Genomic DNA, 18756 nt, shown 5'->3' with positions numbered 1-18756 from the left:
ATGCGGCAGATGGTGCTTGCAGAAGGTCAAGGGTGACTGCCCTGGGGCACGTCCATGGAACGATGCCCTGCTGGGAACAAGGGATCCCAGGATGGGGGCAGATCTGGGGGGGTGATGGAGGCAGAGAATCCTCAAGTGGGTTGACATGCTGTGTGAAGGGCCAAGAGATTCTCCTATGGAAAGTAGCCTGTGGGGGATGACAGGGTGGCCCTGGAACTTGGGAAATAGGCCAGGGCCAGCAGACAAACGTAGGGGGATGTAAGTGGGCCAGGAACACATGCCCCCCTAAGTGCGACAGCTGCTACCAGCTCCACCTGACTGTCACAAGTGGTCCGACCCATTGTCCACATGTCCACACTGGGGCCCCGTTTTCCAGAATTTCTGATTTTCAGAAAGGCTGGAAATTGGAATTTAAAAAAATATGAAATCAAAATATTTGGATATGGCGACTAATGTGAAACTTTAAAACACCCTGGGCCTAACCAAAGAGCAGGCACGTGGACTGACTGAGGTCCATGGGGCACCTGTCTGTGACACGTGACCTGGAAGATGGGTGAGGTTCCATAGAGACGGTCTTGCAGGACAAGAGCAGAGACTGAGGGGAGAGAAAGCCTCGGGCGGAAACACTGGCGCAGGCAGCAGAAGGTTTGAGAAAGAAGTAAGTCAAAGCTACCTGACTCTGTGACAAGGAGGAGAGTGTCAGTGATCTGGGACAGTCACTTCCCTCCCCCTTCCTTCCCCCTCCCTCCCCCACCCTCCTGGCAGACAGGCGAGGCAGGCAGAGCCCACAGTCGCTGGGGCCTCAAGAGTAAGTGGTCGGTGATGTATGGTTCCCAGGGGGTAAGGGCAGGGGGGAGGGATACATTGGGAGATTGGGAGTGACACATACACACCACTATATATAAAATAGATAACTAATAAGGACCTGCTGTACAGCACAGGGAACTCTACTCAGTACTCTGCAATGACCTATATGGGAAAGGGATCTGAAAAAGAGTGGATACATGTACATGTATGACTGATTCACTTTGCTGTGCACCTGAAACTAAATCAACTATACTCCAATAAAAAAAAAAAAAAAAAAAAAAAAAGAGTGGTCAGTGAGGAAACAGGCATCGAGTTGAATGAACGCAAATAACCGCAAAGGACATGGCTTTTCCAGTGTGTGTTTTCTGGGGTCACGTAACAGCCCATCACCCTTGACAGATTTTCCCCGATCCAACCATGTGTAAATATCTCATTTCCGCTGCTACATAAAGTGCCGCTGACGGAAGCCGCACATCTTCCCTCATGTGAAAGCCATGTTCAATTCTCATGAAAAAGAAGTTGTGTGCTTTGCAGCTCACCTCCCGGTCCAGCAGTGCAGGTGACACGACGGTGACAATGTCTCCTTTCTCAGGATCGATGTAGAACATGTTGGGAGAGGGCCTGTCAGGCGTCTGCTGACGGATATTATACCGCAGGAGGGCATTATCCGTGGCCGGGTCGTCTGCGTCAAAGGCTGTCATCCGCATCACCGTGGTCCCTGAGGGGGCAGGAGCAGGGGATGGTCACTTGGGGGACAGCGATGGGCAAAGCCCCTCCCCGCACCTGGGCAATGGCAGTGGAGTGATGTGTCAATCACTTTCCAAATTAAAAAAGCAAAACCCTTCCCTGGCTCCGTTAGGTTTTAGCTTTCCTTCCGCCCTCCCTCGCTCCTCCATCACGTTAAAAGACCTGAAATAAAGAAATCTTTCCTGTTCAGCAGATTGACAGCTTAATTTTTCCTTCTCCTGATATGCTGTTTATTTCCACGGGCTTTCATTTCATTGTGGATGTGGCTCTGTGACAATGGCCTTCATTTTAAAATCTCTTATTGAATGCCTACCACGTGGGGGGGCCCTGGGCTGGGTGTCCGGGAAAAAGAGGTGCCAAAAAGTCACATTCCCTGGGGTCCGGCAGGTCGGCGCTAAGCAGGAGAGAGAGCGTTTGAAAATAATAAAGCATTCACGCGCATCGAGAGAGGGTGATGTGAATACGGATGAGAACAGCCTCACCTAACCACGGGCTCAGGAAAGGTCGCCGGTGCAGGTGGGTGAGTAGGTGTAACCGAGGGGAAGGAGGGGCGCCTCAAAGGGAAAGGTACTGCAGTTAATTCCGGTTACAGGGAATGGGCGTGGATGTTACTTGAGCATGCTCTGTGCGCAGCCGCAATGCTGACACTTTAGAGACGAAGATGGTATAAAGACGAGGGTGACGGGGACTATTTGATTATAACAAGGTTGAGAAGGGTGTCGGATACAGGTCTCGTTCACACACAGCTGATATGAAGGGCGACTGGCATTAGGTGCTTTGGAAGACAACTGGATAGCAACTAGTACAAAAAAAAATGCGTTCACTCTCTTGGCATTTACCCTCAAGAAACACTTGCACGTGTCGACAAGGGGTTTTGGCGGGGATGTTTACAGAGGATCTGAGAAACATTTGGAAAGAACCTAACCATCCAACAACACAGGAATTGCTAAAATGATGTTATCCCTACACTGTGAAATATTCTGCAGCACTTAGAAAAGGTTGTACAGCTAATGTGCTCTAACATGGAAGGCTCTCCAAAACTGAAAAATATCAAGTTGGAAAATGTTATCCATATTATAACATCATTTTTATGAACCTATTTGCAAACAGAAAATTCCACAAACTTTATGCATATATTTTTCAGGTACAGTTTATGTCCATAAATGGATAGAAGATGGTCTATAAGGGTGAACTTCACACTGGCTTTGGTGGTTAAACCTGGGAAAGGAGAGAGGGCACTGGGATTAATGGTGATGCAGGGACGAGGGAAGATGGTGGCCGATCTGTAATGGTTTGATCATTTTTACAAGGAGCATGTATTATTTTGTGATTAAAATTTAATTTAAATTTAATTTAAAGGGATCATAATTGTAAACACCAATAGAAGCACGGTCTAGAGTGGAATCTGGCACATTTACCTGCTGGTCTTGACAACTGAGAGCCACCATATTTGGCTCAGGGTGACGTGCCCAACTCTAATTTTTCAATGTAGTTTACTCTTCTGTGAATGTAGGGCCCCATCTTCTGATTCTGAATCCTCTGAGTCCACAACATGTGAGCTAGTGGGTAAGAGATGGAACCAGCAGACCCATCGTCCCCAGCAGGAATACTCATATACAGAAAATATTCAAGCTTAAAGGAAACACAGGGTTCATCTAGTGCAGTCACCATCCCGGTGTTCCTTTCCCTTTCATAACAGTGCTTCCCAAGCCATCAAAGCCGGTTTATTTTTTCCCATAATCAGAGTCAGATTATCAGCCATTAGGTCCGAATGATCAGGCAAACGGATCTGACTGTCCTAAAGATCCATCTGTTAAGTAGTCTCAGTTCATCTCATCAATTTGTGAAATAGTCTCACTTAATTTCACCAATGTTGCCATTAAACCAGATGCATCCAGACACATCTTCTACTCCGTGTTGTGTCTTTGCCCTTCTCTGTTTCTTTGTGAAACTGTCCCAGGGCAGGCCTCAGGGACAGAGTCGGAATAGAAGATCCTCGGCACGTGTAGCCCACTGCCTTGCCCCCTGCCTTCGGACGACGTCAGCAAGCCATCTGGTTCCTGAGCTGTACTGCGCAATCAGGGTTCTTTCTCTGCCCAGTGGTCCAGGCAGCCGCTGCCAGTCTGTCAGCGTTAGTGTCAAGGGTACACTCGTTTGCCTTCCTGGTCTAGGAAAACAGGCCCACCTGGGGGTCTCTGTCAGAAATGAAAGGCGACTTCCAGGTCCACATCTCACCCCGGGCCATGCTAAGTGAGCTCCGTGTGGGCAAAGACCTGGAAGGAGGCCTCCACACCACGGATGCCACAGGAAACAGTCCTCAGCTAAGGACCTGTGACCTGGTGCCCTGCACTTTGTTAGCGTCTAATGAATGCTTGACTGATGGAATCTGTGCCCTATTTAATATGCCTTTAATTGAAGTCAGAAACGAACAGGCAAAAGAATGTATAAAAAAAATGAAGCCATCATGGTTTGTGAGTGTCATGGCTTCATAGGAAGGAAAAAAAGATCTCTCAGGGTGATGAATTTTTAGCTTCCACCAGGACATTCATTGATAATGTCTTTTTTGGTATTACTTTTTACAGATTTGATAATATGGGATGATAAAAAGTTATCCTGGAATACTCCCAAGGTTACACAGAAGATGTTTTTTATTTTAATGAATTGTTAGGGAGCAAGTGAACTTGGTCTTAAGCCCTGACTTTGTCTTTACCCTGCTGTGAATACACACCTGGATTTACTTCTGAGGCCCACTTCTGTAGACGATGAGCATTGCTGAAGTCATCTAAATAGGTTTGCAGCATTGAAGGAAACGACCTTGGGGTAACATCTAGGTTCAGGTCTTAACTAACTGTGTGAACTTGAGCAAGTTAATCAACCCTCCTTGAACCTCAGTTTCCCCATATGCCCCCTCATAACGTTAGGACATTAGTAACACTTTTCTCTATGGTCACTGTAAGGACTTGATGGGACAATACATTAACTAACTTGGTGCCGTGCCTGGTACGTTAGAGTTCTGAGGAGGGTGCCTTTTATCACCGTCCTGTCCTGAGTTCTGAGCCTATCATGGCGGTGCAGGCAATGACCTCAGATGAAGGAGCTCAGAAGTAAGTTGTCCATAGAAACCGGCACCTGCTATGGCAGAAGCCCCGGTGCCCATCACCTCAGAGTTGCCCTGCCTTACCCTCTCCCTCCCGCCTTGTCCACAGTCTTAGTTTATAGATTTGGGTTTCTACTGTGGAGATCACAAATCTATGATAACACATACACATGCGTGTGCATGCATGCAAGCGTACACGCGCACACACACACACACACACACACACACACACACACAGACACTCACACACACATTCTGGAGCCGCCACTGCTTCTCCATATGGTACTCTAGTACTCCTCCAGGACCAAGGCTCATTCCCGAGTCCTGGTATATCTGACGGGCCCGACACCCTGTTCTCATCCTACTCCTCCTCTGGGGGCTGGACCATGATTTTCATACTTCCAGGTTCTGCAATGGCGGGGTAAGCCTCCTAAATCACCATTTCCTAAATTGTTTCCAAGGGACCCTGCCTGGTTCCATGGGTTCATCAGAGAAACACATTTGGGAAATATGCAGAAAACACAGTTGAGCAGGTTTCCCTCTTGGAGAACTTCCTAGCATCCTTAAGAAGCAAATGCATATTGTGAATCTCCAAGAGAAAACAGCACCTGTAGCATTTCCTAAACTTCTCTGTTGATGGAACCTCTTCATTTTAAGAACTTCTTTATGTGATGGGTCACATGGTCCTAAATTTTGCCCTTGGGGGACACAGACTGTGTTCTATTCATATTTATAAGCTTGGTAGCTATCACTCAATAGGTCCTCTGTCAATGTTCTTTGGGTAGAATTGCATTCTTGCAACTCACCATAGCTTTGCCTTATTCCACAGCGACCGGAAGTCATGGATAACTCATTAGTGAGAAGACTGGACAGCACTGCCTGGACATTTTTCATAACCAGGCATGCTCCCCCACTACCTCTGAGCTCTTTTCCCCCCCTAGAGGTCCTTGTTGGACCTGGGTTTAGCAGACATACACCAATTCCAAGTCCAGGGCTGATGTTCAGCATGTAGGCACCAGGACAGTTGTTCCATGGCCTATGGATGGCCCCTATGCCTTAACCTTGCCCACGCCCACGTGCTGGACTCTGAGAAGGGCTCATTTATTTCCATCAGCCCAGCGGCTTCTCATCTGTGCTTATCTTGTGCCTATGTGTGCTTCCTGATGGCAGAGAAATGATAATTATATGATAGACACACGTGTGGGTCCTCCATGTAGTACACTTCTGTCTTCTTCCCCATCACAATATTCTCCCATGTGTCAACATAAATGATAATCACTCTGTCACTCCCAGAGCTGGGTGAACTAGCAGTGGTCCCTCCAAAGCAAAAGAATTCCAGGCTGCTAGTTGAAAGCCTCAAGTCAGGCCGTCATTTTCTTTTGTCGAAGGACATGGCTGCCAATGTGATAGGCTGATAAACAATTAGGAGCGTTTTGTCTTGGCCAGTAGCCCCTTCCTCTTGGCTGTGTTTCTCTGATTAAAGACATGTGCTGCCTGGTGTCATGGCCTTGAAGCCAGTGTTTGAAGTTCCGCTTCCTTGTGATTTCAGGCATAGTCACAGCCTTGAGAAGTGGAGTGCAGCTCTGAAGGTCAGGGGCTGTTTTCAATCTCCAGGTAAGGTCAGCCAGCCTCAAGAGTGGGAGACCCCAAAAGACAGCTCGCTTTGTGCCACAGTTGACAAAATTCTACTGTTCTTGACATTTCTTTGTCTTCATCCCCAAACATTTCCTTCACATGATCAAAAGTGTCAGACTCCTTTTTTAAAAAATGATATTCCTATAAGTGAGTAATATATTGAGACATGAACACGGACATTCACGTCTGTATTTGGCAGTGAATACACTTCGACAGCACAGTCGAAGCAACTGTATGCTTTCCAGGGGGATGCAAAACATAAAAACCGATATGATCAGAGATGGCAGGCATCACTAAGTGAGCTCCTTAGCTGTGACAAAATGTCACGTCATCAGAAAGCATCCAACTCATGAGAGGAGGTAGGGCCACCCAAACGTCTGTCTCTGTGACTAAACTGTCTCAGGGATGTGCCTCAGAGGTTACTTTTAAAAGAGAACATGGCCACAGATCCGGCACAGCATAACCCACTCCTTCGTGTTTATTTCCGTGTCAGAAGGAAAGTCCTTAGACTCTAGGCACCTTGACTTGTTTAGCTGGGTGGGAGGGACACAGAAGTATCGTGGAGTATGTCTAGTCGGACTGACACTGATTGGAAACTAAATTTCTGTTGGAGTCCTTCAGGCTGAAGGGGTTCTGGGCATACTGATTCCAAACGCCCAATCAGTGTTCTAGATGTGGGATGACAAACCAGCCAGTGTGCCCAGGGCTGAGTGCATTCCAGGACAGACCTGGGCAAACCAGAGTAAGTGTGTCACCCTATAGGCCAAGTTCTGCTACCATATACAGACATATCTCATGGTCACGACTGTCAGAGTACAAACATGAAAATCGCTGCCACTGTGACATCAGTGGCCCGGGACGTGCAACTCCCCACTGGTCAACCAGTCTGGGACTGCTTTCTGACCACACACGTGGACAAAACCCAGCTCTCCCCTAACAGTTGTTAACGGCGAGAGGAGAACCGGGTGAACAAATGCAGGCAGACCAGTGTTAGAGGCACTGCTGAGGATGTGGGCTGTCTACTTTCAAATCCTGCCACACCAGGAACCATCTGGATATCCTCGGGCAAATTCCTTTACTTCGTGGAGCCTCAACTTCCTCACTTACAAAAGAGCATCTCCCTTAACCGGCTATTGCGGCGTTGAATGAAATAATGCAGTGTTTCTCAACCTTTATTTTTTCACGATCACTAATATCTAATAAGACACCAAGAGTCTTTTTAGATATTTTTTTTCTACCTGTCATCCCCTGCCATAGATATCTATGATGGCCCTTTGAGGACCACAAACCACTGTAATATCTCATGTTTTTAATGTCCCCCCAAGCACCAATTTTTTCCCTCTTGGAGGTGATAATGTCTCCAATAAGAATGTATAAATTAAGAAATATAAAGTCCAGTGCCTAGGCAGTGATAAATGTAAGTGTGAGATATAAGTTTTATTTACTGTTTTTTATTTAAAAATTTTTTTTAATTTTTAATTTTTTTGTAAGTTTTATTGATATTTTTATTGATTGCTGCAATTTGCAACTCACTTCTGGTGGGCGGACCTCATTGCCGTGACGATGGTGATGGGCCAAATGTCTCATAGGACCCAACCACATGGACTGCAACTCATACTAGTTCTGGGACTCACACCCAGGATCTATAGAAGCAGAGATTAATTAAAATCTCATAAGGAAACAATCCCTCTCTTCCCTTAGATAAGTCTAGAAACTTCTGTTGAGCACATGCATGCATGACTCATCTTCCTCTGATCTTGTCAATCTTTCCGTGTACACAGGAATTAATACGGAAACTGTCAAAGATTAGTTGACAGAAGTTACCAAACCAATCTGATAGGCATCCAGAGGCAGCCCGCACTCTGCAGTGCATGCATTCCTGAAAAGGCACCCATGGAATGAATCGTAAATAATGTCTTATTTCCCCATTGACCTACATTAGCATTTCAGACCTGCTTTATCTTCATTTGAGGGGGGGTCCAATCAGAAGCTGCTCCTCATAATTCACTTTAACTTTTTCTGCTTATCTCCAAAACACTCTGCTAGCAGGTGGGGTGGGGGAAGGAGGTGGGCTGCCTGCTGTGGGTGAGGAGACTCTTAAAGCCCTGCCCGATACTCCGGAGGAGAGAGAAGAGGTGCTCTGACTCTGACTTTGGTGGGGAGAGAAGGGGGAAAGCAGGTTAGATCCAAGGCCAAGGCCAAGGCCAAGCTGGGAGATTCAGCTTTGTCACCATTTCTCCTTGGGGGGCCTGACCCTCTGTTCTGCAATTATCTAGGGATTGTCATTTACCAGCACAAAGACTCTCTTGCACTTTTCATTTGGTGGTCAGGCTGTGTGTTAGACCTAAAAAGTTCTTGATAATTGTGAGTTTTGATGAAGATGCCAATGACCTTTGGCCTCTCTTTTGACAGTAGCCCAGACACGTTGGCCCTGAGGGTGCGGCTCTCTGGCCCCATTCCCAGAGTGGGGTCATGGGAGCTGGGGCAGGAGTGAGAAGCTCAAATGTCCACCCAGTGCCCACACGGTCACTTACATGAGTAAAGTGATTTTGATACAGTTGGGAGAGGTGGTGGCTAACTAGAGGGTATATGTCCGCCAAAGAGGCAAGCTACCTTTTAGTTCAGGGTAAGTGCTGCATTTCTGAAATGCAAGTCTGGAGAAGCCAGACCTTTTGATTTTTCAAGACAAGGTGGGAATTTGGATTTTCATATAAACTGTCAAAATATTTACATGCTGGACACTAGTTCAAATGTAAAATACAGAAGATCGCTGAGTGGGACAAAGAAAGCCAAATAAAACAGATCATGGCAGGCTTAGTCCCAGGCTCACCAGTTTTCAACCTTTGATCTTGACTGTAGGTACAGGCAATTCTTTCCCCCAAAGACAGTAACTAAATATTGTTACTATAATCTCTGGTGATGGATTACAGTGTAAGAAAATGGCATATCCACTATAAAGAGTTCACCCTTCTTCCTTCCACCTCCCTTTTGGAACAGGGAAGTTCCCCTATGTGGCCCCAGCCCCAGCCAAGTGGGAGGCAGTAGAGATACAACAATACAAACATGTGATGCATGTGTCATGTGCTAACTTATTTGATCATATAGTAACTCCAGGAGGTATGTCATATTGTTAAACCCTTTGTACGGGTGAGGAAACAAAGACTGAAAAGGCCATATAGTCACCCCATGAGCCAGGATTTGAACCCTGCTTTACTGAAGAGACTGCGGCTCACACTGTGAGTTGCTACCCAGCATCCATTCTTCCTTGCTTCCTTAGTAACATAACTCTGATTTTAGCTGGCCACATTGCTGACTAGGTGAGATGCTATGTCCCAGCTTCTCTGCCAGCTACTGTGGCCACCGACTAAGGTTTAGACAATGAGATATAATTAGAAGTAAAGTGTGTGAGACTCCTGGGAAGGTTCCTTAAAGGGACCTCATCCAGAATGTGTGTGCTTTTGTAACACCCTCTCGCCTCACTTCCTGATGCCTGGGATACAGATGTGATGACTATTATAGCTTCAGCAGCCATTGTGGACCATGAGGTGGCCCTTCAAATAAAAGCCACATGATAGAAAGGTAGAGCAGAAAGACACAAAAAATATGAGTCCCTGAGTCTCTTATGACCACGGAGCTTCAAGGAAAGCTTGGAATTCCTCCCTTTGGCTTTGTTTACATGAATGAGAAATAAATGAAAGAAAGGTGAAAGCCCATCTTGTTCAAGCCATCATCATTCTGAGTTTGATATTTCATGTGGTCACAACTAATGTTCTCTGAAAAAGGAGAAAGTAAAGATTGAAGAAAATAAACACATTTTATTAAATAGTTTTACTTAGAAAGTAAATTTTGTTGCTTTACCCTAGAGCTAGAGGGCACTAATTTAGACAAGTATAGAAACATCTAGTCACAACTGGTAGGTATTTTCAAATATTCAAATTGATTTCCACTCACCTAAATCATCTTGAATCCAGAGATAATCTTTCTATCAGGTGGTAAGACTGTCCTATTAGTAGCCTCCAGCAAATCATAACTTTGTATTGTCCCTTCCACCTGGACCGTGTGTTTAGCTGTCTGACATTCTCTGGCCAATGGGACACGTGGAAACATACAAACAGAGGTTTGGAAGTACTTGTTCACAAGAGCTTGTCCTCCTGGAAAGCAGCCACCACCTAGAGATATCTGGGCTCTCCTGCTGGAGGGGCCACATGTCTGGAAACTGATGCTCCCTGGCTGACACCCCTAAATACCCATCAGACATGGCAGTTGAGGCCATCTTGGAACATTCAGCTCCAGTTGAGCTTCTACATGACAGCAGCCACATGGCCAACCTCAGGCAGGACCAGCAAGAGAACTGCCCCACTGAACCCATCCCAACTTGCAAAATAATGAACAACTAAATGGCTGTTGTTTTAAGGCACTAAGTTTTGGTGTATATCATTATACAGCAATAGATAACAGGTAAAGGAGTGTAAGTGGATTAACCTTCACATAGAAGCTAGAAAATACTGTATAATTTAAAAAACAGTGTGGGGGGCTTCCCTGATGGTGCAGTGGTTGAGAGTCCGCCTGCCGATGCAGGGGACACGGGTTCGTGCCCCAGTCCGGGAAGATCCCACATGCCGCAGAGCGGCTGGGCCCGTGAGCCATGGCCGCTGAGCCTGCGCATCCGGAGCCTGTGCTCCGCAACAGGAGAGGCCACAACAGTGAGAGGCCCGCGTACCGCAAAAAAAAATTAGTGTGGAAGTTGCCATTTTAACTAACCAAATGGCACACCATATTTAAGGGATGGACCAAACTAAAAAGGGACAGGTACAGGCAAAAAACTGATGAGAAGAGAATGCAACCCATTTCCTAAATGTTGGGCTTTGGGGGCTACCAATGACATCACCATAAATCACTGCAATATGCTGAGCGTGGTTGGTTGCCTAATGGATATTCTCTATTAAAGCACTGAATCAAACTGGCACAAAGTATTTTCAACGCAGGTTTGAGATGAGTAAGTACCTTCAAATAAGAAGACAACTCTGTTCTTAAAAGTGAGAACACCTTCAATTTTGAGATAGTTGCCCACCTCCTTTAATAGCAGCCAGGAGTGCCTCTGTGTAGCTGCAATTACCACAGGCTTGATTTGAAATGTGATTGACTTCTCCTCTCAAATTTGCTCTCCCTCCCGGGAGCTAGTTGGTTTTTTAAACACAAATTGACAGTCAAATATGTAATAAGTTATGACAAGTTGAGCAATGGCTGTCCCCCATCTGTTTTCAAAGGTTGTTTATTTTTATAGCGATAAAGAGATGGTGGCGACAGAACCACCTTATCATTATTTCAATTCTTCCGTGGCACCTGCTAAATGTTCAATCTCCACAGTGCCTTTGCCCTACTTCTCTGGTGAGCTGTTGTTTGAGCTGCAGCGGGCCAGATGTTAGGAAAAATAACTGTTTTTGAGATAGAAGGTAACACATGGTAAAACTGGGGTCCCTCCTGTCAGGATTCACTTTATTGCCCTAATTTCTTTGTTTCATCCAGCATTTTGAGGTAATGTTTTTCTCAAAACCTATTCAAAATTCTATTTAATCTTTTTATCTATAATTCCTTTCTGTGCAGCTCTTTAAAAAGGATCCAGGAAACACTGCTCAATTAACTGATCTTGCCTAAAATACTTCAAAAAAGCATTTTTAAGTGGAATCTCTATCCCCAGTACTGGATTAGTACAAAGTAGCTGAAATTCTCGAATGTGAAAATATTTTTTCCATAAAACTGAAGAAAAATAAACCAAAAGGAAATTGTGGTGTATTTTTTGTTTGTTTGCTTAACCAATTTAAGAGATATTTAAAAAGCAATTCTAGTTCTCCTTAGAGCAGTGGTTTTCAATTGAGGGTGATTTTATCCCTCAGGGGACACTGGGGAATGTCTGGAGACATTTTGGGGTCATCACAACCAGGGCAGGTATGTGATGTTGGAACCTAGTGGGTCGAGGCCAGGGATACTGCTAAACACCCCACAATGCATAGAACAGGCCCACCACAACGAATTACGCAGCCCCAAATGTCAAAAGTGCCAAGTATGAGAAACACCATCTTCGAGTTATTTATACCTGGGTCTCTAAAAGTAATGGCACTTTTCAAATCCCATACCCAAATAATTGAAACAATTTGCCTCTCTTTTGGAACTCTCTCTTGCAGATGTGAAGTTCACTGAGCACAGAGATACTATCTCTTCTGTATTTATTCCTCTCACAGTGGCTCAAATATTAGTACCACAGAATATGCAAATATGCAGAGTATATAATGTTTAAGAACATGCTAATATTAGACGTAAACTATTATATATAGAATGGATACACAGCAAGGTCCTACTGTATAGCACAGGGAACTAGATTCAACCTCCTGTGGTAAACCACAATGGAAAAGAATGTATGTATATGTATAACTGAATTGCTTTGCTGTACAGCAGAAATTAGCACAACATTGTATATCTACTTCAATAAAAGAAAATTTTTAAAAAGAACAACATGCTAATTCTAACATCATTTAGTTTTCCTGCTTAAATTTTTTTTTTTTTTTGCGGTACGCGGGCCTCTCACTGTTGTGGCCTCTTCCATTGTGGAGCACAGGCTCCGGACGCGCAGGCTCAGCGGCCATGGCTCACATGTGGTATCTTCCTGGACCGGGGCATGAACCCGCGTCCCCTGTAACTGCAGGCGGACTCTCAACCACTGCGCCACCAGGGAAGCCCCCCCTGCTTAAATTTTATATAACTCAAAGCATGAAAATCTTCAAAGATAACAGGATAATGAGCTTCATAAGAGTAGTAAGAGCTTCGTAAACATTTGCTGAATGCACGAGTGAATAAATAAATGAATAAGGTAAATGAATGAATGAATAAAGGATGAATATTTTTATTTGTTATCATCTTTCTTCTATTACAGCTTGAGGTAATAGTGAAGGTATAAGCAGAAACAAGTAAATAATTAATGCCTGACTTCCACTAAATATTAATTCCTAAGTAAAGTCTGAAGATAGGCCTATTGCCCTCATCATTTTAAGGGCAAAGGCGAGGCAGTTTTGCTATTTAAAATCATTGGTTTGTTATTTCAGTTTAGCCTATATTAGGCTGGGCTAAACTGAGATAACAAACCAATCCATGCGTCAGTGGCTTAACGCGTAGGGTTAATTTCTCCCTCAGATTCAGCTTATATTGCGGCCCCCTTTCAAGGGGTTCCTTTCCCAGTTGTGATGTAGGGACCTAGACACTGGCATCTTGTAGCCTTGCCACTGGGACACGTGGTTTCCTGACTGTTGTGGGAGAAGCAGAGAGCTGCAAAGCCACGTGCAGACTCATTAAGTGCTTCATCCAGAAAGTGCAGATCACCACTACTACCTGCAGTCTACGGCCAGGTCGGTGTCTCAGGTAAGCTCAAGAGCAGGGCCAGCTTCACGGGTGTGCGGCCTGTGTGGTCGGCCGCGGTGCTGTGTTCAGAAGGGCCCTGTGCTTGTTTTAATGCTCTCCTGTCACCCTCTTGACAGTCTTAATAATTGTTGAACAAGGGGCTCCCCATTTTCATTCCACAAATCATGCAGCCTGTCCTGGTTAAGAGCCAGGAGCCAGACCTGCGAGAGGCCTGGAAAATGTACAAGAGGCATCGAGACCTCCCTGGGCGCAGCGGGAATCTCCGTCAGAGATCCTGCCAATCAGGCCATAATGCAGAGCCCTTTGTTTCCATCATTAGGGCTCCAGCGGTTACTGCTCCTAAAACTCCTTGCTTCCCCAATGGTTTCATCCCTATTAGGCGGGAAGCATTACGTAACAGCTCAAGAAGTCTGAACCGTGTCCACGCTGGTACGCGACCTGCTCAGTGCCGGCTCCCGCCTCCCAAGCTCTGGGTTCTCTGCCCTGGGAGACCTGCGCAAGCTTCTTCTGGCTCCCAGCTCTTGAGCTGCTATCTTCCTGGCCTCCACCTTGTTTCCTGGATCCTACGCTGCCTTCTTCTTTTTAATAAGATACTTATGCTCGACAACATGGGTCCCACCAGATGTGGGTCACGCACCAGTATGAAATTAAAGGAACATGTGGAACTATGCCTTGCAACCCTGGCTGCTCATCTGAATCAACTGGGAAGATTTAAAAATACTCCTAATGCCTGAAACTCACCCTCAGACATTCTGAATCTACTGACCCGGCATGGAATCTGGAGAATGTGATCCTGGCAATAGATGGGGCCAGACAGATGGAGACTCTTGACATTCTATTTATTGGCCATGTCATCTGGGCAATATATGCAAGTTCACACAGCCTCAGTTTCCTCACCTGTAAAACAGGCAGACACCTGAATGGGTGACATCACTCACCCACCGACCAGGCTATCCAGTGGTCAGTGGCTGAGCCACAATGCCTTTGTCCCACTCCACTCCAGCACAGGTCATGTCTCTTAGACATTTCAGATTACATTTTGCACGTGGAATAGTTTATTTTCAAGAACTCTCCCTGCAGACTGGCTATAGAACACTTTTGCTCTGACCCACTAGAGCTTGTCTGGGGCATCTCTGAGCCACGTCAGGAGCCCAAAGGACCAGCAGGGCCAGCAACCCGAGTTGTGGTGAAGAATAGATAGATGATCGATGCCCCCAGAACTGCACCTGTTAGGTAAACAACCTGCCTGAAGTCACAGGCATGGTCAATGAGGGGCTCAGGGAGGTTTGCAGAGGCAGGAGGAGGGGGCTGGTGATACTGCAGTAGCAAGACAAAAATGAGGCAGGATGCGGAAATACGGCACATCCGAGACTCGAGACTTTGCCTTCAATGGGAAGAAAGTGTCGGCAAATTGCTGGTGGAGCTGTAATGTTGCTGATTTTGCAAACATGTGTTCTTCAACTTGATAAGTAAATACATATTGGGTACCATAGTGATGTTGCAAGCTGTTGTTTTATGGCTGGGAAGTCAGCTGCCTGTGATTTATGCGAGCAATGGAAGTATTTATAAAATAACACTGACTTAGAAGGAGTCATTTTATGAGTCTGGGGAATTGGATCTTTTATGAAGTATAAAACTTGATGAAGGAGCTTGATCAGGGTCACACAAATCTGAAATTAAACGCGCTTGGGATTGAAATCTAAGCAGGACCCCTCTGGATGTCTGGGCTCTCAGCCTGGAGAAGGGTGACAAAGCTTCTCCCTGACAATCCTGCCATGTGGAACTGGAGAGTCATTTCCACTTGCCATGACTGTTTTGCTCCAGGGTGAATGTCACTTTTGAAAGCTGCATTACCTCTTCCAGGCCATCAGGACACCACTCATGGAATAACTCAGACACCACGTAAGACTAAGCGATGCATATCTGACTCTCACTTGTATCACACAGAACGCAACAGTCAGGCACCCAGTAGGTGCTCAGTAAATATTTAGTGATGGAATAAATGGAGAACAGATCCAATAGCGTCTGGCTCACTCTGTATGAACATTTCCTCATTTCATTTATGTTTTAAAATTGTCTCTCCTGTGTGTGTATTTCAGCCTCCTAATGGTGCTGCCTTTCCAGATGGGAATGTTCTCTTCTTGGAAATAGTCTGGCAGGGGAGAGACCGAAGACATCTGCTTCCCAAGCTGAGAGAACCAACAGACACATGATTCAGGCTGGACTGACTGGATGCACCCCTAGATAAAAAATGGTACTCATCCGATGGAGTTGTTTTGTGGATTAAATGAAGTTAATATATGTAATATTCAACCCAGGACTCTGTGTTCTTTGAGAATATGATTATTATTACAAGATGAGACAGGCACAGCTCACAGGAACCTCTTTTGATAAAGAGGTAGAAGTTAAGTCTGAATAAATGCATGATTAGGTGAAATAGATTTTTTTTTTCCTTAAGGTAATCTTAGGTTGCATAAATAGACGTAGACTATCAAATACAAGGGAGGTGATCATCATTTTAACTCAATATTAAGCCTCAGTAATATTTCAGGGTCTGTTCCATGCACTGGGTGACTCGCAGATAATCAAAACACAGTCCCTTCTTGCAAGTTGCCAAACTGATCTCGGTCTTTCCTTTAGCCATGTCTGTCTTTTCCGAAATTCTTCCTGTTAGCCAAGATCAATTCATAAGCTTCCACTATTGCCCTGCAAAGGGAGGGCCAGGAGAGCTACCCTCTAATGCCCAAAGGCCTGATGCCACGAGTAAGAAGTGGCAGAGGGAACGTCGTGTGGTTAGAGGGGCCCCTGCGTGACTTGGCTCCTTGGCCCCTTCCTCCATCTTCCCAGTCCGTGGCACAGCATCTTCAAATCTCTCTCCATATCTCTGACCTCTGCTTCCCTCATCACATCTCCTTCTCTGACTCTGACCCTTCTGCCTCCCTTTCCTAAGGGCCCTTATGGCCTAGGGTTCTGGAGGCAGGAAATACACAGAAAGTTGAAAGTGAGGGTATGCAAACAGGTGTGTGTGTATGTATGTGGGGTGATTCACCAGCACTAAAAGCCCAGGAGAGCCATATGGATCTGTGACAGGGCTTCTTGTACTGTAATGGTTGCCTGCTACAGAGGAGGAGGTTGCAGAGACTGTTTGAGGACAGACAAAAGAGATATATGGAAATGGCGGGAGCCAAACGTGACCCCCTCTTAAGGTCTCTTCGTGCTCTACCAGCCCATGTTACCTGCAGGGCTTGGAGAGACCACAGCTACCTCATCAGTGTGCAATGGACCCTTTGCATTTGCACAACCTAAGAACCTCATTTTCAATAAAAGATATGCCCTCACGGGCCAGTCCTGTGCCCACTCCAAGGAAAGCAGAAATTCTGCCTGTGTGTTGCAAATATTCATTTATTTCAACTCCACTCTACTGGGGCCACTTTGTGGCAGGTCCTGAGCTAGGACCGTGGATATGGAGATGAATAAGACAGTCCCTGCTCCTCAACTTTCCCACATTCAACTAGGAGAGACAGAAACGCTTAAACGCAAAATTGTACCACAGTGCAATGCAGGCACTTGGTAAAAAGCACATTCAAGGTCGTTCTGAAAGCATCTCGTGGTGGGCAGCATGGATCTCCACTGGCATAAGGTGACTGACTTAAGAATGTCTTTAGCAGCTCCCAGCTGCGATTTAGGGCGGGGACAGTCTCAAGTTGTTTTTCCCTGCATTACCAACTGGAAATGGTCTGCTCGCCCCTGGACTATTTGATTATTACTTAGCATTTAAGTCTTTAAAACATTTCCTTCCACAGAATAACCTGCCCATTTACTGAGCGCAAAGAGGTATTAAAGCCTGCAAAACAGCACCACTGGCCATCTTCAAACTCTCCCTCCTGCTAAGAGAGTGGGCACGTTAAAGAATTTTTAAGAGCTGGAAACTTTGAGACAAGTGAATTTGCAAGTCAAGTTGAAAAAGCACCGAATTAAAGGTCCTGAGCACCCATCAATCACATCAACCACTGCCTTCCATGCTTTTGAACATTTAGGTCGCCCTGAATGCAACCTCTTAAATACCATCTGCCCCAGACGTGGCCTGCAAAATAGGAAAGTATTGTGGTACAAAAGACCCCATCTCAGTAGAGAAAAGAAACACTACAGTAAGCCACAGGGTCCTAAGCAACTCATTTTGCTAAAATGTGAGCAGTCAGAAGCCCACTACCTGTGATTGACGGCAGGAAGGGGTCAGCCAGCAACTACAGGAGAGACTGAAGCTTACACTAGGGGATGATTAGCAGATGGTTAAATCTCATCAGGGACAGAGGGAAGAGAGGCAGAGTAAAAACGAGATTGAGAGAAAGGGAGAGGCAGGACGGCAGCAGTCTGAATTCATTAACTGAGCGAAAACGCATTGAGGATTGGCCGTGAGCTGCCCACAGTGTCACCAGGTGTCTGCCCCCTCAGGGCTTATGTCCCAGGCACACTCCTGATGCACCCCTCACAGACTGCACTCGTTTTCTAGGGCTGCTGTATCAAAATAGCACACACCAGGCAGCTTAAAACCATAGAAAACTGTTCTCTCAGAGTCCTGGAGGCCAGAAGTCTGAGATCCAGGTGTGGGCGGTGTCTCGCTCCCTCTGAAGGCTCTGGGGAGAACCTGTCCCTTGCCTCATTCAACTTCTGGTGGCCGCTGGCATTCCTTGGCTTGTGGCCCCATCTCTCTCTGCTTTGCCTTCATACCACCTTCTCTGTGTTTCTGTGTTAACACCTTCTGCTTCTCTCTCCTAAGGACCCCTGTGATGATATTGGCCCACGTGGATACTCCAGGGTAATCACCTCATCTCAGAATCCTTAACAATCATATCTGCAAAGGCTCTTCCTCCAAATAAAGTCACACTTACCAGTTCCAGGGGCCAGGACTTGATATCTTTGGGTGGCCACGATTCAGCCTACCACACTGCTCACAATGCATGAGGAGGTGTTCTAAGCCCTAGGGCATGAACTTGACCTCATGGAGGTTCTGTTCTCATCCCCAGGTTGTCCTTGGAGGAAGAGCGGTGACAGGCTTGAGG

At 45.8% G+C, this 18756-nt stretch overlaps 1 protein-coding gene across 1 annotated transcript in view; it reads right to left on the bottom strand.

Annotated features, from left to right (window-relative positions):
- Positions 1 to 18756, bottom strand: part of CDH13 (cadherin 13) — a 793967-nt gene that overhangs the window by 235863 nt on the left and 539348 nt on the right. The window contains exon 6 of the mRNA XM_065898620.1: positions 1347 to 1525. Coding sequence (XP_065754692.1) covers positions 1347 to 1525 — 179 coding nt within the window. The remainder of the gene's footprint in view (positions 1 to 1346; positions 1526 to 18756) is intronic.

This window comes from Phocoena phocoena, chromosome 20 (genome assembly GCF_963924675.1).
Source record: "Phocoena phocoena chromosome 20, mPhoPho1.1, whole genome shotgun sequence".
Taxonomy (NCBI): Eukaryota; Metazoa; Chordata; class Mammalia; order Artiodactyla; family Phocoenidae; genus Phocoena; species Phocoena phocoena.
The sequence above is the reverse complement of the archived record's forward strand: the minus strand, read 5'-3'. Positions and strand labels throughout refer to the sequence as shown.